At 44.8% G+C, this 26,470-nt stretch overlaps 1 protein-coding gene across 2 annotated transcripts in view; it reads left to right on the top strand.

Annotated features, from left to right (window-relative positions):
* Positions 1-26,470, top strand: part of LOC149435357 (ovostatin-like) — a 172,235-nt gene that overhangs the window by 48,515 nt on the left and 97,250 nt on the right. For both annotated transcript variants that reach the window (XM_089662736.1, XM_089662735.1), the window contains exons 9-16: positions 1,959-2,085; positions 5,725-5,839; positions 8,760-8,872; positions 10,519-10,677; positions 17,208-17,459; positions 20,787-20,844; positions 21,202-21,344; positions 24,722-24,871. In XM_089662736.1, coding sequence (XP_089518862.1) covers positions 1,959-2,085; positions 5,725-5,839; positions 8,760-8,872; positions 10,519-10,677; positions 17,208-17,459; positions 20,787-20,844; positions 21,202-21,344; positions 24,722-24,871 — 1,117 coding nt within the window. The remainder of the gene's footprint in view (positions 1-1,958; positions 2,086-5,724; positions 5,840-8,759; positions 8,873-10,518; positions 10,678-17,207; positions 17,460-20,786; positions 20,845-21,201; positions 21,345-24,721; positions 24,872-26,470) is intronic.

The raw sequence follows: 26,470 nt of genomic DNA, 5'->3' as shown, positions 1-26,470 counted from the left end.
GGGACACGCCCCCCCTTCATACAGGAACATCAATCACAGGTTGTGCCCTCCCCGGCACCTTTTTTCTCTTGGTGTAAGGAAAACTTGTCAGAAGTGACTCATGCTTATAGCAGAGGAAGGAGCAGTGGTGTATTTAGGTTTCGTGCTGCCCTAGGCAACACAAAAATTGCCCCCCACCCTCCCACAGAGAGACCTTCCCCACAAAGAGAGCCTGACATTGACCAACAACACCCCAGCCCCCACCCGAGAGAGCCTTCCACTACCACCGCCCCCCCATACACTGGCAGCCCTCTGTCAGATCTCACCTGGTCCCCATGCTGCGTGTGTCCCTTCTTCCATCCCTTCTTTTGGAGGGCGGTGCTGCCCCCCTGAAAAATGCTGCGGCCCCCCTGAAAAATGCCGCCCTAGGCAAATGCCTTGTTTGCCTTGTGGTAAATACACCCCTGGGAAGGAGGCAGCAGACAGAAATGACACTTAGTGCTCTGGATTGAGACAAATACACGCTAGAGAGGAATATGCTTTGTTCATATTTCATCTCAGAGGTTCACAACCACTTTAAACGTGCAACTGCATTTAAAGCAAGGCAGAGGCTGGGCCTGGTGTAAACTGGAACTATTCCATTTCAAATGTTGCTTTATGCATTGACATACCTTCTTAGACCCTTTCCAGACAGTATGTCCACCTGCTTACTTGACACCTTCTACAGGCAGTTTAACTCCTTAAGACACAGACATTGAATCCAACGCAATTTTACTTCAACCAGTTTCAGCACAGAGGATGTTTTTTCAGCCTTTTGAAGTGTAAGAAGACAACGACTATCCTAACCTCTGTCTCTGAGAATAAATAACACTGGACTGAGGGAACATGGAAGACGTGGGGAGGGTCTAGGTAAGACCAAACCAACTGGAACTAAACAGAAGAGGAGGAAGATAGCAAAATCACATTAGTAAGCAAGTGGTAGTGGCCATAAACCACTGCTAGATGTCACAGAAAGCAGGCAGGCTGAAGTCATACGGAGGAAGCAAAGGTCCAAAAGCAAGTCAGAAATCAAGCCGTATCATTCAGCAGGTCAGGTCACAGGCAGGGGTGGACTGACCATTTGGATACTCGGGCAGTGTCCAACCCCAAACATCTCCCCCATCCCAAAGCTTCCGCACATCTCTCTCTCCTATCTGGCCTGGCTCTAGTACCTCCCTGTGTAGGTGGCTCTGCCTCGCTTTGCAGGGAGATTATTCTCTCTCTCAGATTCTGGAGATCGTCGGTGGAGGACCTCAGAAGAAGACCACATAGACATGTCATTAAGAATCACACTTCCCATGAATCAGCATTATATGTGTCTACATTACCAAGCAGGGGCAGACTGACCATTTGGAAACTCAGGCACTGCCCGAGGGCCTGGGGTCAGTAGGGGGCCCCATGAGATGCCCCTGGTACCTTTTTCATAGGCTTTTTTGAGTTTGGGCAAGGACACAGGGGCCCCATGATCCCCTATTGCCCCGGGGCCCCATGAGATGTCAGTCCGCCTCTGGTCACAGGTTAAGAGAAACTAGCTGAAGGCCACTCAGCAATCTGTCCTTGGAGTGCTGTAGTTTATATATGCTGTTTGGCTCCAACACTAGTGCTAACCACACTGGTCTATTTGTACTAAAACAAACCGGACCAATCTTACAGGGTCACTATTAGAACATAGGTCTGCACCAGGGGTGGACTGATAACTCATGGGGCCCCTGGGCAATAGGGGATCATGGTGCCCCTGTGTCCTTGCCCAAACTCAAAAAAGCCTATGAAAAAGATACCATGGGCATCTCATGGGGCCCCCTACTGACCCCGGGCCCTCGGGCAGTGCCCAAGTTTCCAAATGGTCAGTCCGCCCCTGGTCTGCACCATTGTATTTGCATGTGCTATACAATTTAATGCTTGCCTTGTCACAAATGCTTACATTTCCTTCCATTCTCCAGATACGTATATGGGGAGCCTGTCCAAGGCACGGTTGTAGTCCGGTGCTGCAGAACTGTACCTAAATATGGAAGAGAAGCCAACTGCTTTCGGGGTTTAAGTGACCTGTGCTATGAGTTTACAAAAGAGGTGATTACATAGAAGGGCTATTACAGAATCCAAATAGGGCTGCTATCATTTATTACTCCATCATTGTTCTAAATGTCTTCTGTAGGCTTTTCCTTACTTCTTTTTGATTACCTGAGTTGAAGGCCTTCATGTGACAGTCAATTCATGACATGAGGGCTTTTGAATTGAATATGCAATTGTCCCATGTCTAGGGTACAGCCAGCTATGACAAGCTGACCGTTCTCCTAGAACGGGTGTCGGCAACCCGCGGCTCCAGAGCCGCATGCGGCTCTTTTTCACCTTTGCTGCGGCTCCGGAGCACACTGCCCACCAGGTGACAGGCAATAGGGTTGCCGTAGCTCAGTGGTCGGCAAGCCGCAGCTCTTTACACATGCAGCTCTTCTGTGTGCCGGGCGCCCGCTGGCAAACATTGGCTGTCAGGATGTAGGCGGGGCAGCGTGACGAACTCCTCTCCTCTCACAGTCCGCCCTGAAGACCAGAACGGCGCGGGAACACGGCGAGAGGAACGCGCGGAGCAAAGGTAAGTGAATTGACACAATATGGGGAATGAATTACTATATGGGGAATGAATTACTATAGGGGGGATGAATTACTATATGGGGGATGAATTACTATGGGGGATGAATTACTATATGGGGTATGAATTACTATATGGGGGATGAATTACTATAGGGGGGATGAATTACTATATGGGGGATGAATTACTATGGGGGATTAATTACTATATGGGGGATGAATTACTATGAGGGATGAATTACTATATGGGGGATGTAGTTTCAGTTTTAAAAATGTTTCTCTCAAAATAAATTTCAATTGTGGTTTTGGCGAGATTTGGCTCAGTTGAAAAAAAAGGTTGCCCACCACTGACCTAAGGCTATGATTGTGATTATGACGATACACTGTGGCCCTGATTAACCCTTTGCTTACTGGGCCCTTAAACCCCCTTCATGACCAGAGCGCTTTTTGCAATATATGCAGTGTCGGATTTGTTTTAAATGTTGCAATGGTTTTGCGGCTCCCAGTCTTTTTTTCCCTCTCGGAAACGGGTCCAAGTGGCTCTTTATGTCTTAAAGGTTGCAGACCCCTGCCCTAGAAGAACAATCCGGGAGTAACCAGAGATGTTACTTTGTCTTCCATGTCTGCTTCCTACTCTGAACTCATCCTTCCTTAATATGTAAATCCTTAACACTTGAAGTAACCTGTACATTGATGTTTGCACGTGAGTCTGGTCAAAGAGACCATGTCCACTTATTGAATGAGCTTAATGGCCAGCTGTAGCCTATTCTGTGGCTCTTCTGAATGGATATTGGAACAGGTGTCTCAGTTGGAAGTTTTCCCTTCACCTGCTGTTCCAATGACAACAGGAAAGTTTTGGACTTCCTATAACTTTCTGTCCCAGTGACAGTGGTCACTCACTAGGACAAAGAAGGTTTAAGCCGTAATATATGGTATTCAATATATTTTGCCAGATAAATAATAGGATTTGTAAGATGCTATAGGAAGATAGATCGGGGACTGGCTCTTTCTTCCTGTTGGCCCCCCTGATGATGCACACCACCCATGCATAGTGTGCAGCAGGGGCGGACTGACCATTTGGAAATTTGGAAACTCGGGCACTGCCCAAGGGCCCGGGGTCAGTAGGGGGCCCCATGAGATGCCCCTGGTACCTTTTTCATAGGCTTGTTTGAGTTTGGGCAAGGACACAGGAGCCCCATGATCCCCTATTGCCCAGAGGCCCATAAGTTGTCAGTCCACCCCTGGATCGTATAAAAATTGAGATATAGGACATCTTATGGCATTTTTTGCAGTAGTGCCTAATTAGCTACCACTGGAGACAAAAGATGGAAAATTGATGACGCTTTAGCTTAAAACGAAACTAAACTGTATCTGAGCACCACAAATTGTATTAACAATTATTGTTATAACCCTTATTATATAAGCTGAAGCTTTTTTTGTTACTTGGGCACAGAGTCAGTCCAATCAAAAATGTTATTTAAAGTGGATCTTCAGGCCCCCCCCCTCTCCCCAGTTTTTTTTATAACCTCTGCTTACCAGGGGTTGTCTTCTGCACCACTCAGATAGTCACCCACCCAGTGGATCCAGCGTTTTCCCACTGAGATCCTCTTCTGTTTTGCTACTGCTTGGTCATGCGCCACCATGTTTTGTTGTGACATCATCGGTAGGCGCTGGCTTTTCCAGGTCCAGCTGATAAGCCTATCGATGATGCGCCACTAGGCCCATCTCCTTCTCCTTTACTGAATGGACAGGCAGAGTCTCTTGGGATATGTAACATGCATATCCCACTGGGCATATAATTTGCCTAGAACAGTGGTCTCCAAACTGTGGCTTACCTTTATCCAGCCCATGGTGCACTGTTCACCCCACTGATACAGGGCACTATTTCTTTCACTGACACCAAAGACGGGGTACTATTCCTTCCACTGACACCATCAATGGGGTACCATCCCTCCCACTGACACCAGAGATGGGGTACTATTCCTCCAACTGACACCAATTATGGGGCACTGCTCCTCCCTCTAATAACAATGGTGGAGTACTATTCCTCCATCTAACATCAGAGGTGGGGTGCTATCTCTCCCACTGATACCAATGATGGGGTACTATTCCTCCCACTGACACCAATGATGGGGCACTATTCCTTCTACTGATACCAATGATGGGGCGTTATTCCTCCCACTGACACTAATTATGGGGCACTATTCCTCCCACTTACACCAGAGATAGGGTACTATTCTTCCCACTGACACCAATGATGGGGCACTATTCCCCCCACTGACACTAAAGATGGGGCGTTATTCCCCCCACTGACACTAATTATGGGGCACTATTCCTCCCATTGACACCAGAGATAGGGTACTATTCTTCCCACTGACACCAATGATGGGGCACTATTCCTCCCACTGACACCAATGATAGGGCACTATTCCTTCCACTGAAACCAATTATGGGGCACTATTCCTCCCACTGATACCAATGATGGGGCACTATTCCTCCCACTGATACCAATGATGAGGCACTATTCTTCCCACTGATATCAATGATGGGGCACTATTCCTCCCACTGACACCAATGATGGGGCACTATTCCTCCCACTGACACCAACAATGAGGTACTATTACTCCCTCTAACACCAGAGATGGGATACTAGTCCTCTCACTAACACTAGAGATGGGGAAATAATTCTCCCAATAATACCAATTATGGGGCACTGCTTCTAACATCTGACACACGCGATGTAATTATTTTTTACTCCCACTGACCACCAAACCTATTAGATTTATTATTCTCACTGATGCCAGGGCATTTTCTGCTCCCACTAGCTACAGTTTGGCCACCCTAAAGTTTGAAGTAAGTTGGCCCTTTGTTTCGAAAGTCTGGAGTCCCCTGGCCTGGGCGAATGATGTGCACATGGGGGGGCGGCCCAAACACTTTTTAAAATAAAAAGTAAATTTTTTTTAAAAAAAAGGTGCTATTTAAGGAGAGGAAGGTAGGAGGGGTGAAGAGGAGGGAAGATTGCCTAGAAGGTGAAGATCTGCTTTAAGCTATAAGTAGGAGTTGGTGGGCTGACTTGGCTTGTTTGATTCTTTTAAAAGGCTCATTTCTACTTTGTTCTTGCAGCTGGACGAGAATGGCAAGTTCTGTGAACTCTTGGACTTGGATCAGTTTAAATTACCATTTTCTGGACTTTCCAACGCTCTCATGTGTGACATTACATTGAAAGAAATGGGGACAGGTAATGTCTACCTCTTATTCCAATTTAACAAAGTAAACGGCCAGGACCTCCCCTGAGAATGCCAATTGCTAGACTGTTGTCCCAACATACTAGATGCAGTACTCTCTAAGTTAGGGGTGGGCAATTCATTTTCCAAAGTGGCCAAATGAGAAACTAGGATTGCTGTGGAGGACCAAACTTGATTCTGCTTAATGTTCATTTGGGACCAGTGAAAATAAGTATGTAAACATATAGATAGAAAAACACCTAGCGCTAGGAAAAATAGGTCATGAAATGGGTCTCTTTTAAACAAGCAGTCAAGGGGAGGTAAAAACGGGCAGCTGACGGTTTTACTGCTCCCTTGCCACCCACCAAAACTGAAAAATAACAGGCAGACAGGGCTTTTCACTTTCGGTGGCTGCAAAGCTTTGCTTAGTGTCCGCATCATTTTTAATTAATGGTGCACAGCTTGTCAAACTCGCCCATTGAGTTCAATGGGGTCGTGCCACAAGCACGGCATGGTGTTGTGGCAAAAAAAGGTGGTGGGGAGGCGATATAATATCTCCTTACCCTCTGTCAAATGTCCTCTGAAAAGCACTGTAAGTGGAAGGAGAGAACCTGAAATCAGTACAGCGGGGACTTCTGCAGATCTTGATCTGGAGTGAAGAAGAGGTAGAACTTGGCTGGGCAGCAGAGTGGTGGGAGAGAGTCAGGACATCTGTTAGACAAAGCTCTCCTACCATAACCAACCTCCCCGTCCTCCCGCTGTACAGATCAGCTCCTCAGGCTTTCTCTTTCCAGTTCTTGCACACCTCCGCATGCACATCTGTCAGCATGTGGGGGGTTTAGTGCCTGAATGGGGAACCCTCACAGCAAGCTCTCACTAGTGCCCCCAAAAGCTGCTGTCACATGCAGTCAGCATTAAGGCACTACTCTAAATTAAAGGTAAGACTCCTCCAGGAGCACACTTCTTAACTCTTAGTAATCCGTGGTAAAGCTTCTACACAGTTGACACAAGTGTTCCTGTTGTAGTGCCCCATGAGGTAGACATATCTTGTTTAGGTAGTCCATTAAAATGGAATTCCACCCAAAACTAATTCCCCTAACTCTAAACCTACTCCCAACCACGTTCTAAGCCTAATATATCTAACATCGTGAAGAAAAGATTGCTATACTTCCCTTTTCTGAAGCTGCTGCTCCAGTCTGGTCTCCAGTGGTGGCTTCTGTGTGCAGAGCTAAAGTTGACAAAGGCTGGGAAATGAACAGGAGATGACATCAACCATAGACTTACTATGGGGCTATGGGGTGTCCGTTGTTGGCTGGCTCTGCTCTACACAGAAGCAGCTGCTAAGGGCTTAGCCTGGGAATGGACTGGAACGGCTTTAGAATAGGCAAGTATAGCGATTTTTTTTACAGATAAGTAGATTAGGCTTAGAATGAGGCTGGGAGTAGGTTTAGAGTTAGTTAGTTTTTGGTTGAATTCCACCCTAAAAGTCCTAGGTAAAGCAAGAGTGTCAGGGCAGGAGCTGAGGAATGGACAGGCAGGCCTAATAACAATGTAACGCACTGGCTGGTGACAACCACCACCCACAGACTGAAGTCCCCCAGGGCGCGGAGTCTAAGTCCCAGGCTGCTCTTCACCAGGGCCCCTGATGGTGGGGATGGACTTGACGCAGCCAGGAACCAGGTCGCGGCCCCAGAGACACCTCAGTTGCAGTAATGGCCGCCGCCAATGGCGTGTAGCTGGTGGAAAAGACAATAGAGTAGTCGGGCAGGCCGGGTCGACAACAACGGGACAAACCGGTACAAGACAGCAGACGAGAATCACGGGTCACGGGCCGAGTTCAGCAACGGAGGGTCAGATCAAAGGACAACACAAAGAATGGTCAGGTCACAAGCCGAGTCAGATTCCAGGAGAGTCACGAGAGTCAGAACAGAGTTATAGCGACACAAGACACAAGTGCAAAGGGCATGTGCGGACCACAGGCTTATATGTAATCAGCCACACCCCTCTGGGGGATGGACCTCAGAGACCAGAAGGCATAAAAGATTCCCACCATGCTCTGCAGAAATCCAACATGGAAGCCAGCACATGGAGAAACATAACCTCTGGGAAAAGGTAGGACCTTGACAAAGAGCCCACTATTGTAAATCCATAATTTGGTAGGAATAATCCATAATTGGTAGTGAATCCATGAATGGCAGCATACATCTATACAATCCATATTATGGTAGCATAAGTCCATGTAACTCCCATCCTTTTGAGAACCCTGACTGGTCTTCCACAAGAGACTCTGAGTGACAGCTGCTCAGTGGCCTTCCGAACCCACTGGGGCTCAAGGAGCCCTATATTTATACAATGCAACCAGGTGGGGGTGGTTTTCCTCAGGAAAGTGTAAGAAAACATGTCCAGCAGTGTAAAGCCTTTCCTTTCCAGGTCCAACCACCTCAGGATAGCCCTCACAAACAACAAAATATCCAACTTGTATTGTAATACATCAACAGGAACATATACTCAAAGAAATTACAGTAAAATATTTAGCAAAGATAATCCTGAACCCCCTGCTTACAAGCATACCAACGGAGGCATGCTGACAGTGAGGACATCACAGGCCAGCGAGGGAAAGCCAAAGGCTGAATGAGTCCAGGGGACCACGATTTGCCCAGGTCTGCTCTAAGTTATAAAAAAGGTCAAAAGTCATTATCTTTATTCTTGTTTTTGGTCATTCACCCAACATATTGAAGCTAAAGAGTCAACATGACGGCAGCCTCGTGTGTTATTTGCCCTGAGATCAGATAGCAGACAGGTCAGCCTCCATAGAGGCCTTGCGGCCAAACACTGAGCTGACAATTCTGTATGACAGGGAGAGAATATAAGTGAATAACAGCACACAGTCAGCTCTGAGAGGTCATTCACAAACACGGACTCTTTTTTTCACAGATGTTCTGGTTCCTAGTTCCTGCTACATGCAGATCACCAACAGGCTCGCTGTCCTCCAGATGGACCGTACATCCATAGGCTCATACTACAATAAAGTCCACCTACCATTTGTCGTGAGTATAGTGCATTCTAGGTAAATGTGAGCATGCATGCACTGAATACATTAAACTTTTGCCACCGCTATATTTTTTATTGTGAATTTGGTTGGTGTGTTTGAGCCTCTCCTACAAGTGTCCCCTCTTGGGAAATTCACCTAGACTATTCGTTCATTGCCATCAGGACTGAAAGGGAAAATCCAAAAGTTTGAGTGTTCACCTAAGTAGGAAGGAATAGGGACACTTGTTCTGGTGGCCACCATCTAAGACAGCATTTTGTTTAGTCACATTCTGTTAGTACCTGTTGTGCCTACAAGAAAGGAAGCAAATGGAAATCTCAAAAGAAATAAAAAATATTAAAGAAATTAAAAAAAAAATCTAAAAATGGGTTTTAAGTGGAACTCCAGGCAGATATAAAAGACACAAACTATGCAGCTCTGCAATCATTAATACATCATGAAATGTGTTTATTAAATGCAAGCAGTGATTTTGACCTGGTATCAGCCTTTTGCAGTCCAAGTACAGCAGAGCTCAGATTTGGCGAGGGGAAGCAGCACAAGAAGACAATCAATCAGTCAGTAAGACACACTAAAGATGGCTGAGGAGGTCAGCCAGGGCTGCAGCATCCAATTACACAGCTGTTCCCCTGATGACACCTATGGAGGCCTCAGGCAAACATAGATTCATCCTTGTACTCTGCTCTATTTGAATGGCAGCCACTGTACAATGCCACCCTTGCAGGGAGGCCAAACTACACCTGCCAACAAGCTCCTGTGCTGACAAGCAGAATGCTTAGAGGAGGAGAGAGCAGAGTGACAGAGAAATAAGCTAATCAATGTGCTACTTCTCCTTTCACTGTCCAGTCACATGCTGGGGTGGGTGGGTCCAGAACAACCAGGGCTCAGAGGAAGTGGTTTGGATGATGCTGGCCAGGTCAGCAGATCACTCTAAGAACATCTATTGGCAGAAAAAAACATAGTTTAGGGGAAAATCTCTGGTTTAAAGGTGAATGGTGCAACAGAAGTGGTTTTGCTAGTTTAACTGTTTGAAGTGTCAGTTTTAATCAGCTGTATGAATTATAGATGGATCAGCATGCTGTAGAGAAAGATACTTGACCTCTGTGTCAAAGTTGTCCCTCTGCAGAGTTCTGAAACCCCCTTACCCCCATGCAGAGTTAAAAGTAGAGTTGAGTTGTTCAGCACTACCTCCGTAGGAGTCGCTGAATTTTGTGTCCCCCTAAAAGCTCTGCACAGCCAAGCAAAAGGCATTTTTTCCACCCACACTTTGAACTCAGAGTCAGTAAACAGTCATTGGGCTTGGTTTTGCGATTTTAATAAGGAGTTAATAACTTGGACAGGGTTGAGGGGTGTATGGGTTGCCCAAGGAAACTGCAAACTTGAGGACAAACTCCTTGGTAACAATATACAGATGTGGACAAAATAGTCTCTCCTTTAAGAGCTCCCTGGGGTCTGAGAAGGTACACTAGAGAGCTTATTATAGTTCTCTGGTGTACCTCCTCAGACCCCAGATGAATCCTCCTCTTCACAAAGCTGCACTGAGGGTATTCCCTGGGCAAGGGGGCTCAGAAACTGCCAATTTAGCACAGCAGCTGTTTTTGTTTAATGGAAGCCAGTCTTTAATTGCATATACTTTTTGTATTTCAGGCAACATTAACAGATGAGAAAGGCAACCCATTGGCCTTTAGGACACTTAAAGTGAAGATTGATGGAGTAGATGTCAAATATGTCACAACGGATGCTAATGGAAGAGCCGAGTGTGTGATAGATACAACCTCATACTACAATCCCAACATCACCCTTTCTGTAAGTATAGTATACAAATAAAAGGATCGGGTTTATTACACAAAGGCACTTTTTTAAAAAAATTTGGTTGTAAACCATTAGTCTGCATATATTATGCTGAGTATGTCCAGCGTTATTGACGGTATGAATAAAGATTATTTATTTGCAACATTTTATAAGAAAAAGCACTTTTTTTTCAAAATTTTTGGACTTTTTCATTTATATAGCAAAAAAATAAAAATTCCAGTGGTGAATAAATAGCACCAAAATAAAGTTTTATCTGACTAAAAAAAAATGCTAACAAATTCATATGGGTACGTGCAATTATCATTCAAAGTGTGATAGCGCTGAAAGCTGAACATTGGCCTGGACAGGAAGGGGGGGAAAGTGTCCGGACTTGAAGTGGTTAAGCTTTGACAATAAAATCTGGAAGCTGATTGATTTCTATGCAGAGCTGCGTCAGATTTTGCACTCTCCAGTATTAGTAAATGGTGTAACATTGATGTAGTATGGACTTAACACGTGTATGGAGACATCAATACAGTGTAAAAGTGCCACTGAAGTTTTGAGGCGAGCCATGCTATTGGTTCTAAAGGTACTTAACGCTGTTACAAGCTCTTTATTGCTTCCTCTTTCCTGTCTTATCTCTAGTCATCTCTAGATAGCAGCTGTGAAAACTCTGAAACGCTAATGTCCATGAAATCTAGATACAATATCTGCATCACTGCTTTCCAGATGAATTTAAGATATATTTTTTTACCAGCAGATCCAAGTCCTGACACAATGGCATACCACCAAGTGCCACTGATCTGTTCAGGGGGGCTGCTGGACTTTTAGGGTTTGCTTTTAAACCATAGACCTGTGTTGCACATAAAATACTCCTATGTATGGGATCAGCAATCACATAGAAGTGAAAAAAAAAAAAAAAACTCACATGAAAATAAGTAAACAGGAACTGTCTAAATCAGGGGTGTCCAACCTTTTGACTTTCCTGGGCCACATTGGAAGAAGAGGAATTGTCTTGGGCCGCACATAAAATACACTAACAAGGATATGTGAAGAGAAGAAAAACAGATCATAAGTTAACAATCCCTGATACATAGATAATGTATCTATCTGATTAATAAAACTTTGTTTTTTTTATAATAATTTTTATTATAAAAGTAAAAGAGGACAACATAAAACAAATGCGATATTTGACATTTGATGTTTTTGATAAACTAACACTAGAGATGAGCGAAGAATTCAAAAATTCGATTCGGCTGATTCGGTGAATTCCAGTATGAAATTCGATTCGATGCGAATTTATCCGCTACGAAGATGACTTATAAAAAGGGTTTCTAGGCTTCAGAGAGCCTTTAAATTAGTGCAGAACACTGTACCTTTAATTTAAATGCCCTTGGAGATGAGGAAGGAGAAGGAGAAGGAGAAGGAGAAGGATGAGAAGAAGGAGAAGGATGAGAAGAAGGAGAAGGATGAGAAGAAGGAGAAGGATGAGAAGAAGGAGAAGGAGAAGGATGAGAAGAAGGAGAAGGAGAAGGATGAGAAGAAGGAGAAGGAGAAGGATGAGAAGAAGGAGAAGGATGAGAAGAAGGAGAAGGAGAAGGAGAAGGATGAGAAGAAGGAGAAGGAGAAGGATGAGAAGATGGAGAAGGAGAAGGATGAGAAGAAGGAGAAGGAGAAGGATGAGAAGAAGGAGAAGGAGAAGGATGAGAAGAAGGAGAAGGATGAGAAGAAGGAGAAGGATGAGAAGAAGGATGAGAAGAAGGAGAAGGATGAGAAGAAGGATGAGAAGAAGGAGAAGGATGAGAAGAAGGAGAAGGAGAAGGATGAGAAGAAGGAGAAGGATGAGAAGAAGGAGAAGGATGAGAAGAAGGAGAAGGATGAGAAGAAGGAGAAGGAGAAGGAGAAGCAGAAGGAGAAGGATGAGAATAAGGAGAAGGAGAAGGATGAGAAGATGGAGAAGGAGAAGGATGAGAAGAAGGAGAAGGAGAAGGATGAGAAGAAGGAGAAGGAGAAGGATGAGAAGAAGGAGAAGGATGAGAAGAAGGAGAAGGATGAGAAGAAGGAGAAGGAGAAGGATGAGAAGAAGGATGAGAAGAAGGATGAGAAGAAGGAGAAGGATGAGAAGAAGGAGAAGGAGAAGGATGAGAAGAAGGAGAAGGATGAGAAGAAGGAGAAGGATGAGAAGAAGGATGAGAAGAAGGATGAGAAGAAGGAGAAGGATGAGAAGAAGGACAGTTCTGTGACAGTTTCTGTCTATTTCTGACAGTTCTGGGACATTCACTCCATACAGCGGTTTCAACCGCTGTATGGAGGGAATGTCATAGAACTGTCAGAAATAGACTATTTCTAACAGTTCTGGGACACTCACTCCATACAGCGGTTGAAACATTGTATCTATTTGTTTCCATAAATGGATCCATTTATGGAAACAAATAGATACAATGTTTCAACCGCTGTATGGAGTGAGTGTCCCAGAACTGTCATAAATAGTCTATTTCTGACAGTTCTATGACATTCCCTCCATACAGCGGTTTAAACATTGTATCTATTTTTTTCCATAAATGACATTCTGCAGATACACTTAGAGGAGCGCTGCAGATACACTTTTTGCCGGCTTGGAATTATTCTTATTTTCATCCTACTTCTTCTTCTTCTTCATCCTCATCCTCTTCTTCTTCTTATGAGGATGAGGATGAAGAAGAAGAAGTAGGATGAAAATAAGATTAATTCCAAGCCGGCAAAAAGTGTATCTGCAGCGCTCCTCTAAGTGTATATGCAGAATGTCATTTATGGAAAAAATAGATACAATGTTTCAACCGCTGTATGGAGGGAATGTCATAGAACTGTCAGAAATAGACTATTTCTAACAGTTCTGGGACACTCACTCCATACAGCGGTTGAAACATTGTATCTATTTGTTTCCATAAATGGATCCATTTATGGAAACAAATAGATATAATGTTTCAACCGCTGTATGGAAGGAATGTCCCAGAACTGTCATAAATAGTCTATTTCTGACAGTTCTGGGACATTCCCTCCATACAGCGGTTTCCGGCAAAAAGTGTATGTGCAGAGTTCCTCTATTCTGCAGATACACTTAGAGGAGCTCTGCAGATACACTTAGAGGAGCTCTGCACATACACTTTTTGCCGGCTTGGAATTATTCTTATTTTCATCCTACTTCTTCTTCTTCTTCTTCATCCTCATCCTCATCCTCTTCTTCTTCTTCTTCTGAGGATGAGGATGAAGAAGAAGAAGAAGAAGAAGTAGGATGAAAATAAGATTAATTCCAAGCCGGCAAAAAGTGTATGTGCAGAGCTCCTCTAAGTGTATCTGCAGAATAGAGGAACTCTGCACATACACTTTTTGCCGGCTTGGAATTATTCTTATTTTCATCCTACTTCTTCTTCATCCTCATCTTCTTCTTCTTCTTCTGAGGATGAGGATGAAGAAGAAGAAGAAGAAGTAGGATGAAAATAAGATTAATTCCAAGCCGGCAAAAAGTGTATGTGCAGAGCTCCTCTAAGTGTATCTGCAGAGCTCCTCTAAGTGTATCTGCAGAATAGAGGAACTCTGCACATACACTTTTTGCCGGCTTGGAATTATTCTTATTTTCATCCTACTTCTTCTTCTTCTTCTTCTTCATCCTCATCCTCTTCTTCTTCTGAGGATGAGGATGAAGAAGTAGAAGAAGAAGAAGAAGTAGGATGAAAATAAGAATTCCAAACCGGCAAAAAGTGTATGTGCAGAGTTCCTCTATTTCTGACAGTTCTCTGACAGCTTCTTCACATGTACAGCGGTTGAAACATCTGTATCCTAAATGGAAACTAATAGATACAATGTTTCAACCGCTTTACATGTGTTCCTTCTGTCAGAGAACTGTCAGAAATAGCGGAGCTCACTGCAGGGACACTTTTGCCGGCTGATCGGGAAATGTTCGATTCGCGCCCCCGAAGTAGGCAAAATTTCGGATTCGACGCGAATCGAATATTTCCTGAAATTCGACTCGAATTCCGGTTCGCCTGGTTCGATTTGCTCATCTCTAACTAACACATCAATATCTGGATGGATCGATGTAGTAGCAATCCTCAATACATTTTCAAGATGCTCTTCAGATTTTTTGTTTCTAAATTTTGCCCTTCACACGTTTAATTTGCCCGCAAATATAGGAGCTACCGAGAAACATATGACATAAACAGGGGCGGACTGACCATTTGAAAACTCGGGCACTGCCCTAGGGCCCGAGGTCAGTAGGGGGCCCCATGAGATGCCCCTGGTACCTTTTTCATAGGCTTTTTTGAGTTTGGGATACAGGGGCCCCATGATCCCCTATTGCCCTGGGGCCCCATGAGTTGTCAGTCCGCCCCTGGACATAAATATGTCATGATAGTGGAGAGTGTGCGATTTTTCTTTAGGGAGATAAAACGTATAAAAGTCTAGTAAAGAGACACTGTCACATTTTTCTACAGCTGCATGTGTTCGCTAAATGTAAACAAATTTTTATGAAAAAAATCAACATTTTTAAGTAAGTTTACAATTTGGTATCAGGCTGCATGTGGCCCTTGGGCCATGGGTTGGACAACCCTGTTCTGAATGATTTAAAGAAATAAATTCTTTAAGTAAAATTCTTTGGCTTCCAATTGATAAATTTAACCTCTTCACGCCGGCCGAAAGCAAATGTGAGGCTTCCCGGCATCTGGGCCTACACGACGAGCGGCCACACATTTGCATTCTATTAAAAAAGAACATATGTGCTGAGAGCAGCTCCCTGTGTGCTCCCTGCACACATGTCCGGTTGTCAGGAATGGACTCAGCACTGGTGGTGGGACTCATCTGCCGTGTGGGCTGCAGTACCAGGGCTGACCAGTGGGTGCTCTCAGCAGCCAGAAGCTCACTCCTGCAGTCAGGCAACACCTGGGGCTGATTGCAGGAGGTGTATTTAAGGAATGACCAGGCCTGTGATCAGGGCCTTGGTGTATGTTTCCCATGAGCCCCTGTACCTGGTATCCTGTGTTCCTGCCTAGTTGCTGACCCTGCTTTGATCCTGACCTCTGCTGACCGTCTCCTGTTGAACCCCTGGCTTGCCTGACCATCCTTCTGCCTGATCCTCTGTGCCGCGCCGCCCATGAGTTACTGAACCCGGCTTGTGACCCTGACTATTCTCTGCCTGCTCCTCCGGTATCTCACTGCCCGCACATTGCTGACCTGGCCTGCCTGACTACGCCTGACGCTACCCAGACGATCCATTCACCCCGCACGGATCCAGTCACTACTGTCCAAACCTGCCAGCCCCTTCACATCAGGCTTTCCCCCGGTACATACCCTTGGCGGACCCCTCTACCACAGTTATGTGCACTCAGGGGCCGCGACCTGGTCTCAGTCCTGCGCCAAGTCCATCCCCACCAATAGGGGCTCTGGTGAAAAGCCAGACTGGGGCTTAGACTCCGCGCCCTGGGGAATCCTGTTCTGTGGGTCACTAGAGATCCCGCCGGGCGGTGCCTGACAGTACCTTATGGCCGCCTGACCATTCCACCTCTCCAGCCCTGACTACGCCTGTGTTCCTGAAGCCTGCTACTTCCCTGTGTCAGTCCACACATTTCTGGTCATACCCGGATCCCTAACACCGGTACTCATGGAAAGGTCCCGATCTCCTCTTTTGATCGGGACCTTTCCCGATCATGTGACCGCTGTGACGGCGTGTCACAGCGGTCACATGACCCTAGACCCCGCCCTGCCTCCTGCTTCTGAAACCCATAAGGGGCCAGGAGGCGCCAGTGCCAAGGGGTTAAGGACTTCTTTCCATCACCTTATTACTGCTGTATATCAAAGGTCTTGTAAACAAAACATAGTTTTTTTTTTTTATTAGTCAGCTACATCCTGAGTAGACAAGTCTATCCCCTTCTAGTAGCTACAGAGTAGGACCCTTGCTCTGTGTGGGGAAACTGAGATCTGTTTGAAAAAAGTCTTACATACCCCATGCTGGGTCAAAGCCAGAGCTCCCCAATCAGCAGAGGGCATAAGCTTTGCTTTTGTCTAGAGCCAGGGGTGGACTGACCATTCGAGCACTCAGGCACTGCTCGAGGGTCCGGGGTCAGTAGGGGGCCCCATGAGATGCCCCGGTAACTTTTTAATAGGCTTTTTTGGGTGTGGGCAAGGACACAGGGGCCCCATGATCCCCTATTGCCCGGGGCCCCCTTGAGTTGCCAGTCCGCCCCTGTCTAGAGCTGTAGGTCTGCCTCTGTATGAAGCATGTTTGACCTCTACAATGAGACCACTGCTTCCCCACAAAGAGTCCTTCCCTACAGTATGCTGGCAGGAGACAGTCTTTTCTACACAGGTTGTGGCTGATGTGGACAGACAGGGAGCTGTCAGACATTGAACACCCCTTGTATTGATGCACCTGGAATGGGTTTAGCTGACTTAAACTGAAAGTTCAGTTTGGCTTTAATTTTTGTCGACCACAACGGAATTTGTCTTTTTTAAAAAATCTTACTATTTTACAGTTTTCTTTTAAATAATTTGATGTCTTTCTTTTACCTCCACAGGTCTTTTATGAGGATAATGATCTCTGCTATGGCCAGGATCCATATAGCAATTACTACATCGATTATGATAGAACTTACCCTTATGATGAAATGGTGCTCTATCGTTTTTACTCCAAGTCACAGAGCCATATACGTATAAGACCTCTACAGAAGCAGTTGTCCTGCTATCAGAATTACAACATGCAATTGGATTACGTATTCACAGAAGAAGGCGTTGGGAAAGGTGCAACTACCACCAGCATCAAATACATTGTGAGTTTAAAGCTCAAAAAAAGTCACTTGAAAACAATACCGTATATTAGTTTAATGTAGGTCATTTTACCAATATGTAAATTTTCTATAAACTCTGTCAGTGAAGGTCATGGGATATCTAGTAGTAGGTAGTCACATTCATTTAGACTTGTTCTGTAATGGTGAAGATGTCTCACAGCCCATCCAGGCCATTTTCTCCAGTTCGAATGAGTGTCAGAGACATACCCCAACATTTATATCCACACAGATAGTACAGACAGAGCCATGAAGATCATGGCTAATAGCATGGGGTGGCATCGTATACTAAAAGCATTACAGCACCTTGTCTCAGGACTCCCATCAAAATTCGTCAACTGTGCGTTGGCTTTTGGAGGGGCTATGCAAATATAATAAATGTCTTGATGAATGGATAGAAACATAGAAGAATAATGGCAGAAAAAGACCAAGTGGTCCACTGAGCCTACCCCCCACTTTTTTTTAAATCTTTTTGTCAGATTATAAATCTTTGGTCGTTCCAAATATGTTTGAATCCACTTACTTTGACTGACTCACTATCTCTGCTGGAAGTCTATTCCAAGCAGCAACAATAATACTTTCTAAGGTTAGTTTTGAACTTTCCTACTGCAAGTATGAGGTTGTGTCCCCGTGTTCTTGAACTTAGCTTCATATTGAAAATATTGCCCTCCTGAACCTTATTCACACCCTTCATGTTGAAGGGTTGAAGGTCTCAGTCATGTCCTCCCTTCCCTTCTTTCCTCAAGACTGTACAAATGATGTTCCAGCAGTCTCTCCTGGTATGTTTTATCTTTTAGACCTTTCATCATTTTTGTTGCCCATCTCTGGACTTGTTCTATCTTATCAGTATCTTTTTATAAATGAGGTCTCCATAACGGGATATGAGGACTAAATAGAGATTTATATAGAAGAATCAGGACCTCCTTGCTCTTGCTTTTGATAGCTCTAGTGATAACAAAAGATCTATATAGGGGAATCAGGACCTCCTTCCTCCTGGCGGTGATCCCTCTAGAGATAACTAAAAAACTATGAAGTAAGAAATGTGGCCGGCAACTCCAACATCCAAAATAAACTTCTTTATCGAAGGCACAAAAGTACAGTAGATAAAATGCTAACATGTTTTGGCAAAAAGCCTTGTTCACTAAAATAACTATATAGAGGATCAGGACTTCCTTCCTTCTGCTGGTGATCCCTCTAGCGATAACTACATATCTATATAAAGGAATCCAGACCTCCTTGTCCCTGCTGGTGATCCCTCTAGTGATAACTAAAGAACTATATAGAGGAATCAGGACCTCCTTCCTCCTGATGGTGAGCCTTCTAGAGATAACTAAAGATTTTTAAACAGGAATCAGGACCTCCATCTTCCTGCTGGGGATCCTTCTAGTGATATAAAGATCTATATAGAGGAATCAGGACCTCCTTCCTCCTGCTGGTGACCCCTCCAGTGATATAATGATCTATATCGAGGAATCAGGACCTCCATCTTCCTGCTGGGGATCCTTCTAGTGATATAAAGATCTATATAGAGGAATCAGGACTTCCTTCCTTTCGCTGATGGTCCCTATAGTGAGCCTTCCTAGAATTCTATTCACCTTTCCTATTAGCTGTCCACACTGTTTGCTCATTTTGCATTAATCTGAAAAAAGTACCCCCCAATCTTTTTTCTCTGTAGTTTTGGCCAGCACTGTACTCCCAATATTGTACTCTAACAAGGGATTCTTTTTCCCTAGGTGCATTACGTTACATTTAGAAACATTGATTTGCATTTCCTACTGCCTTGACCAATCTTCCAGAAAATCATGCTCCATGTTAGACACCTCCAAAGATATCAACCCTATTGCACACCTTAGTGTTTTCAGAACAAAATACATATCTTACCCACCAAACCTTTAGTTATATCACTTACAAACAGATTACATAGAACAGGACCTAGTAGACAGGGGCGGACTGACCATTTGGAAACTCGAGCACTGCCCGAGGGCCCGGGGTCAGTATGGGGCCCCATGAGATGCCCCGGTACCTTTTTCATAGGCTTTTTTACATTTCGGCAAGGACACAGGGGCCCCATGATCCCCTATTGCCCGGAAGCCCCATGAGTTGTCAGTCCACCCCTGCTAGTAAAGAACCATGTGGTATAACAGCTGTGACTGATTTCTATTGCAAATGAATCCAATCTACAACCACACCCTGATATCTATCCATTAGCCAGCCATGGGGTTGCTCCAGAGCTTAGTGAGTGAGCAAGAGCTCTGCTGACTTCCATTATCCAATCATGTGCAAGCAAAAATGATGTTTTTTTTTTAATTTTCCTTCCACGTGATTGGATATTTTTTGCAAACTTCAGCATTACCTTATTTACTAAGCTCTGGAACAACTGCACTTTGCAAAGTGTGAAGTCTATTTGCCTTTAGTAAATCAGCCCCAATCAGGGGCGGACTGACCCTTCGAGCCCTCGGGCACTGCCCGAGGGCCCGGGGTCAGCAGGGGGCCCCATGAGATGCCCCTGGTACCTTTTTTATAGGCTTTTTTGAGTGTGGCAAGGACACAGGGGCCCCATGATCCCCTATTGCCCGGGGGCCCCATGAGTTGTCAGTCCGCCCTTGGCCCCAATGTATCCACTGAATTAGTCAAGGGTTAGGTATAGTATGGTAGTAGCAGGGGCGGACTGACAACTCCTGGGGCCCCCGTGCAATAGGGGATCATGGGGCCCCTGTGTCCTTGCCCAAACTCAAAAAAGCCTATGAAAAAGGTACCAGGGGCATCTCATGGGGCCCCCTATTGACCTCGGGCCCTTGGGCAGTGCCCGAGTTTCCAAATGGTCAGTCCGCTCCTGGGTAGTAGTGTAGTATAGTATTTTTTTTTTTGGAGGGGGACTCTGATATAGTAGGAAAGGGTAAAAACGCCAGTCAGTTGATTTCCTTCCCTGTCTGTGTCACTTGGGGGAGATTTCCCTTTAAGTCCTGTCCTGCAGTCAAAACAGGAAGTGAAGAAAAATCTCTTTAAAGTAAAGGGAATTCTCCTTTTAGACAAGAGAGCAGGTGTCCCCACTGGAAGATTTTCCCTCACATTTTGTTCTTGCAACAACTGTAAAATTTTGGATTTCCCATTACACTTTGCCATGGAGACAATGATCACAGGACGAAAAGAGAGAATGAATCCCTCCAGCAGGGAGACAGAGTAATGAAAACCAGACAGAGGTTCTAACATTTTCCTACTCTATCTAAAAATGTAAAAGATGTTTTTACTATAGATAAACTTTAAAGATTTTTTTTTGCTTCCTCATCTAATTTGCATTTCCATATTTTTCAGTTTGTGTCAAGAAACCACATTGCGGCACAGGGTGAAATCATTGTTGACTTGTCAAGAAGTAAGTATTTAATTTCTAGAAATGTGTGGGCAGGGCTTGTGTGTGGCTATGGTTCAGATGGCATCAGTTTTCTGAAATTGTTTTGTTTTACAAATGAACGGTAATGGAAAATTATAAAAACAATTGGCAGATTTGGGGGCAATAGTTGGCCCAAGGTAGCATTGGCACCTTCACCAAATCCAAGAAACCAGCTGTTGACTGATTATGCCACAGCATTTTGTTGGGATTTTACAGGTTATCATCATAAGTGGTGAGATTCTGCTAGCTCAACTGCTTTGTGCTTCTCATAGTAGCCTTGTGTTACAAAAATACTAGTATTAGGTTCAAATGTTTCCATAGGTTCCTCTGTCTTTACAGGTTATAAAGGATCAGCTTCAATAGAATTTCATGTTGGTAGTAGATTTGCAACAGGAGCTACGTTAGTAGTCTTTGCGACCCTGGCGAAGGACATTATCTCTGACACTGCAACAGTGAACACAGGCAGCTGCTTCGACAATGAGGTGGGATACAATCACTGCATGAACCTAAAATGTCTAAAGTTTAGATGGGCTCTACCATGCAATTATAAACTACAAGATAATTAATATGGAATCATTCTTCTCTCTCTTCTGTTCACAGAGCTCAGTAGCTTAAGCTGAAATTTACACACACAAGAGAATAAGTCACATCAATGGTCTCCTATCAGTCATTCAAAGATCAGTTACTTTTTGTTGAGAGTGTGGGGGAGATTTACTAAAACTAGAGAGTGCAAAATCTGGTGCAGCTGTGTATGGTAGCCAATCAGCTTCTAACTTCAGCTTCTTCAATTAAGCTTTGACAATAAAACCTGGAAGCTGATTGGCTACCATGCAGAGCTGCACCTGATTTTGCACTCTCCAGTTTTAGTAAATGTCCCCCTGTGTATCACCTAGGTTTCCCACATAGATATAGTGAAAGACTCTAGGGTTTTAAAGCTGATGTGGAGAAAACAAACTTTGTTCCCTCAGAATCTTAAAAATTCTGCTCTATGTCCTAGAGCCGGAGACATTGCACAGCTTAGGAAACTTGTCAGATCAGAAAGATTCTAACTTTGAATGGGTACCAAGGGGTATTACCCATAAGTTTGAGATGTAGTTCTGTCAATCAGCAGTTATGATTGAGGGTCTGTTTTAGGGTCAGTCCATGTAAACCGATTTCTTTATTATTCATTGAAGGACACAATAATTCTATAACAGTTGGGTAATAGTTCTACCTACAGGAGGTCGGGATACTGACAAACAGAAACGTTGTAAGCTACACCCCTGTATAACTCTTCTTCTATCCAGCATGCTGTCAAGGTCCTACCTTTCCGCAGAGCTTGTGCATCTCCATGTGCTGGCATCCATCTTAGATTTCTGCAAAGCATGGTGGGAACCTTTATGCCTTCAGGCTTCTGTGGCTCCTCCTCAGAAGGGTGTGGCTGATCACATTTAAACTTGCTGTCTGCAAGTGCTCTCTGCGTTTGTGTCCTGTATGTTCCCTTGTCGCAAGCTCTTGTTCTGTTCTCGTTGCTCTCCTGGTAACCGACTCGGCTTGGACAAGACTATTCACTGCTTTAACCCTTTACCTGACCTCCCGTTAATGAACCCGGCCCGTGACCTGAGTATTCTTTGCCTACCGTCTAGTACTGTCTGCTCCGTTGTTATTGACCCGGCCTGTCTGACTACACATGTTCCCATCTAGCTCCCACCAGCTGTACGCTATTGGCGGCAGTCGTTACCGCAGCTGGGGTTACTCGGGGGCCGCGACCTGGTCTCAGGCTGCGTCAAGTCCATCCCCACCATCAGGGGCTCTAGCGAAGGGTAGCCTGGGGCTTGGACTCCGTGCCCTGAGGGACTCTGGTCTGTGGGTGGTGGCTGTCGTCAATCGCTGCGTGACCTTACCATAGGTCTGCCTGCCCATTCCATCATTCCTGCCTTGACACATGCCTCATTTTGCTAGTGCCCTGCTTGTATCTCCTGTTGTTGCTATCAACTTTGCCTGTTTCCAATAACCTCTTGCCTACTGCCTCCCTTGACCTCAGTCTAAATACTGACCACTCTCTTTTCTGCCTCCTACTTTAACCTAAGCCTGGATACTGACCACTGTCTCGTCTTCCGCCTACCTTGACCCCAGCCTAAATACTGACCACTCTCTTTTCTGCCTCCTACCTTAATGTAAGCCTGGATACTGACCACTCTCTCGTCTTCCGCCTACCTTGACCCCAGCCTGGATACTGACCACTCTCTTGTCTTCCTCCTACCTTGACCCCAGCCTAGATACTGACCACTCTCTTTTCTTCCTCCTACCTTGACCCCAGCCTAGATACTGACCACTCTCTTGTCTTCCTTCTACCTTGACCCCAGCCTAAATACTGATCACTCTCTTTTCTGCCTCCTACCTTGACCCCAGCCTAGTTACTGACCACTCTCTTGTCTCCCTCTTACCTTGACTCCAGCCTGGATACTGACCACTCTCTTGTCTCCCTCTTACCTTGACTCCACCCTGGATACTGACCACTCTCTTGTCTGTCTCCTACCTTGACCTCACCCTGTATATTGTCCACTATTTTGCCTGTCTAAATCAATGCCTGAGCACTGTATATGCTCTCACCTGCTGCCTGCCCTGACCTTAGCTCATCATCTGAACTTCTGTTGTTTGAAACTCTGTCTCTACATTGTAGCCACTATATTACTTAGACCCCTTGGTGGGATGATTCTGAGGGTGGCAACCTACTTGCTACATAGCAGTCAGAAGGCCAATGGTGTTACCAGCTCATTACTCCATTTGGAGTGCACTGGTGAAGACTGTAGCTGTCATTTAGAATCCATGCTTTGGGTGATCCTGTGTTACTTGCCAGGGTTGTCAGTTTTAATATACAACTTGGAGCCAGCCCACCTAAAAGTGTATGGCCAGGACAGGATAGAATTACACCCAATCGTCCCATATTACTCAGATCAGCATGTCTCATTTGAAGTTATTGGCTGATTTTTCTGCTGCAGTAGAAGGAGAACACTCACTCTTCTTACATGGTTCCTGTTGATAAAAAGACAATATCGGTGGAGTCCCCAAGAAATTAATCAATCCCATGTAATATGGGGAGCCCAGGATCACCAGACAGCTGCCTGTAAAATTAAACATTCTTTATTGTTCTTGAAAATTCAAACAAAATAGCTTTCTTCTATAAAGTAAATGTAAACAGTCCAAAATTCTTGTATAACTAACACAACACAATGGGTCACCACCAGTATACAAGTCCCACGCCAGGGTTTAGGGTTCCTGTTTGCTTCGGAGCTCAGCAAACAAAATGTCTCAGTCATTAGACAGTCCAAACTTTCTCACAGCTGTGAACTACTCCCCCCCCCACCGACAAGTGATGACTCCTTCCTGCTCCTTTTCAGGCCTTCTCTGCTGGCAGGTTAACTTTTTGGGACCAAGGTCTCTGTAGTCCGGGTTGCAGGCTCTTTCCCACCCAAAGTCTCTCTGAGCCTTCAAATTTTGGGTCATAAATGGGGACTTACCAATCCTGAAAGTACTGTAAATCAGTCCTCTACTCTCCAACCGGACTACCCTGGAAACCCTCACCCTGCATGGATGAGAACCCCTGAATACCGGGGACACATATTTCCCATCCAGGACATGTTCTCAGCTGTCTGTAAATTGTACAATGATGAATAACCTGCAGGTCCTCCTTTGCATTACACTTCTATCATTCTCTGCACACCAGCTGAAATTTCACATTTGATGATATAGTAGCAGCTCTGCCAGGGTCATATTTTAAAAACGGCTCTGGGGTGGGTGGTGGTGGCTCAGGTTTGCTTGTGAGGTTATAAAGACTCCATTACATAGAAACGACATATCAATACTTGTTCTATTTTAGGTGAATATGGAGTTCACAGAGAAGATTGTGGCCCCAGGCGCTACGGTTGATCGCAAAATAACAGCTGCACCAGGGTCATTCTGCGGATTCAGAGCACAAGACACCGCCTTCAAATTGCTCAACTCATATGATGAATTCAACCCTAGTAATGTAAGGATTATTTTTTTTAGGTGTATCTGAACCTAAGAATAAAAATGTAATATGTTTATTACCAGTCCTTAGATGTGGTGGCTGCATTAGTTTTCCTTTTTTTCCCTTTATCTTTCCCTGGTAATCCTGAAAATCACACACTTCGTGTTACTTGGTGGCTGCATTCATCCATTCTACTGTATCCACGGAGGAAGCTATAGTTGTCACCCATTCCGATCTCCTGATATGGACTACAAACACCTCTTTTGTTCATTTTGTTATGTAATATTCATCACTAGGTAGGTGAGGGGTGGATTTGTAGTTTCTTGAAGATAGCTGGGAAAGGAATAGACATAGTTCGTGATATCAGTTCAATTTATAGTAAGTGACAAGGACACTGCATTTTTGGCAGATATTTTTTGTGCTTACTAAATATGGTTCTTATTCTGAAGAAATTAAGACTAATGCTGCTGCCACATCTAAGGACTGGTAAGCTGCAATATAAAAATATGTCGTTCTTAGGTTTGGATATGCTCTAAATCTTATTAATTTAAACCTGTTGGAGGGATTCAAAGCCCAGCGTAAAGAGGAATTTCAGTCCCGCTCTGAACAGGTTCCGTCCTCTCATCGTCACCATAATTGCACATGAACTGATGTGCCCACAGAGCTTTGCCTAGCCTTCAGGTCCATTGGTGCATCTGAGTACACTCAGGGGGTTTTCCACGCATTTGCAAAAACAGGGAAGGTTTGGTGCATGCGTAGGAAAACCTATGGGCTCTCTCCAGACCTTAGCCCTGCGCACGTGCAGGGGGCAGGGAAAATGTCTTGCCTGGACAGTGCAGCACACACAAAGTACATTGTAAAATAAAAATGTCCATTGGTAGCAGGTCAGCACAAGACTGAAGGTAGTTCTAAATGTTAGGTTTAAACCCAATTATTTTGTATAGTTGTGTGCAGAGTATGGAAGAGTTAGACCAGGGGTCTCCAAACTTTCTAAACAAATGTCCAGTTTACTGGTCTTCAGACTTTTGGGGGCCAAACTGATCAGTGGGAGTGGAAAATGCTACAAAAATAGTGCCCCATTGTTGATGTCAGTGGAAGGAACAGTGCCAAATCGTTGGTGTCTGTGGGAAGAATAGTGCCCCAACATTGGAGTCAGTGGAAGGAATAGTGCCCCATCATTGGTGTCAGTGGGAGGAATAGTGCCCCATCATTGGTGTCAGTGGAAGGAATAGTGCCCCATCATTGGTGTCAGTGGGAGGAATAGTGCCCCATCATTGGTGTCAGTGGGAGGAATAGTGTCCCATCATTGGTATCAGTGGGAGGAATAGTGTCCCATCATTGGTATCAGTGGGAAGACTAGTGCCCCCTCATTGGTATCAGTGGGAGGAATAATGCCCCATCATTGGTGTCAGTGGGAGGAATAGTGCCCCATCATTGGTGTCAGTAGGAGGACTAGTGCCCCCTCATTGGTATCAGTGGGAGGAATAATGCCCCATCATTGGTGTCAGTGGGAGGAATAGTGCCCCATCATTGGTGTCAGTGGGAAGAATAGTGCCCCAACACTGGAGTCAGTGGAAGAAATAGTGTCCCAATATTGGCATCAGTGAGAGGAATAGT

Source organism: Staurois parvus, unplaced genomic scaffold, assembly GCF_062004578.1.
Source record: "Staurois parvus isolate SC_StPar_1 unplaced genomic scaffold, SC_StPar_1.0 ptg001530l, whole genome shotgun sequence".
NCBI classification, from domain to species: Eukaryota; Metazoa; Chordata; class Amphibia; order Anura; family Ranidae; genus Staurois; species Staurois parvus.
Note: the sequence above shows the minus strand (reverse complement) of the source record. Positions and strands in the feature narration are given on the sequence as shown.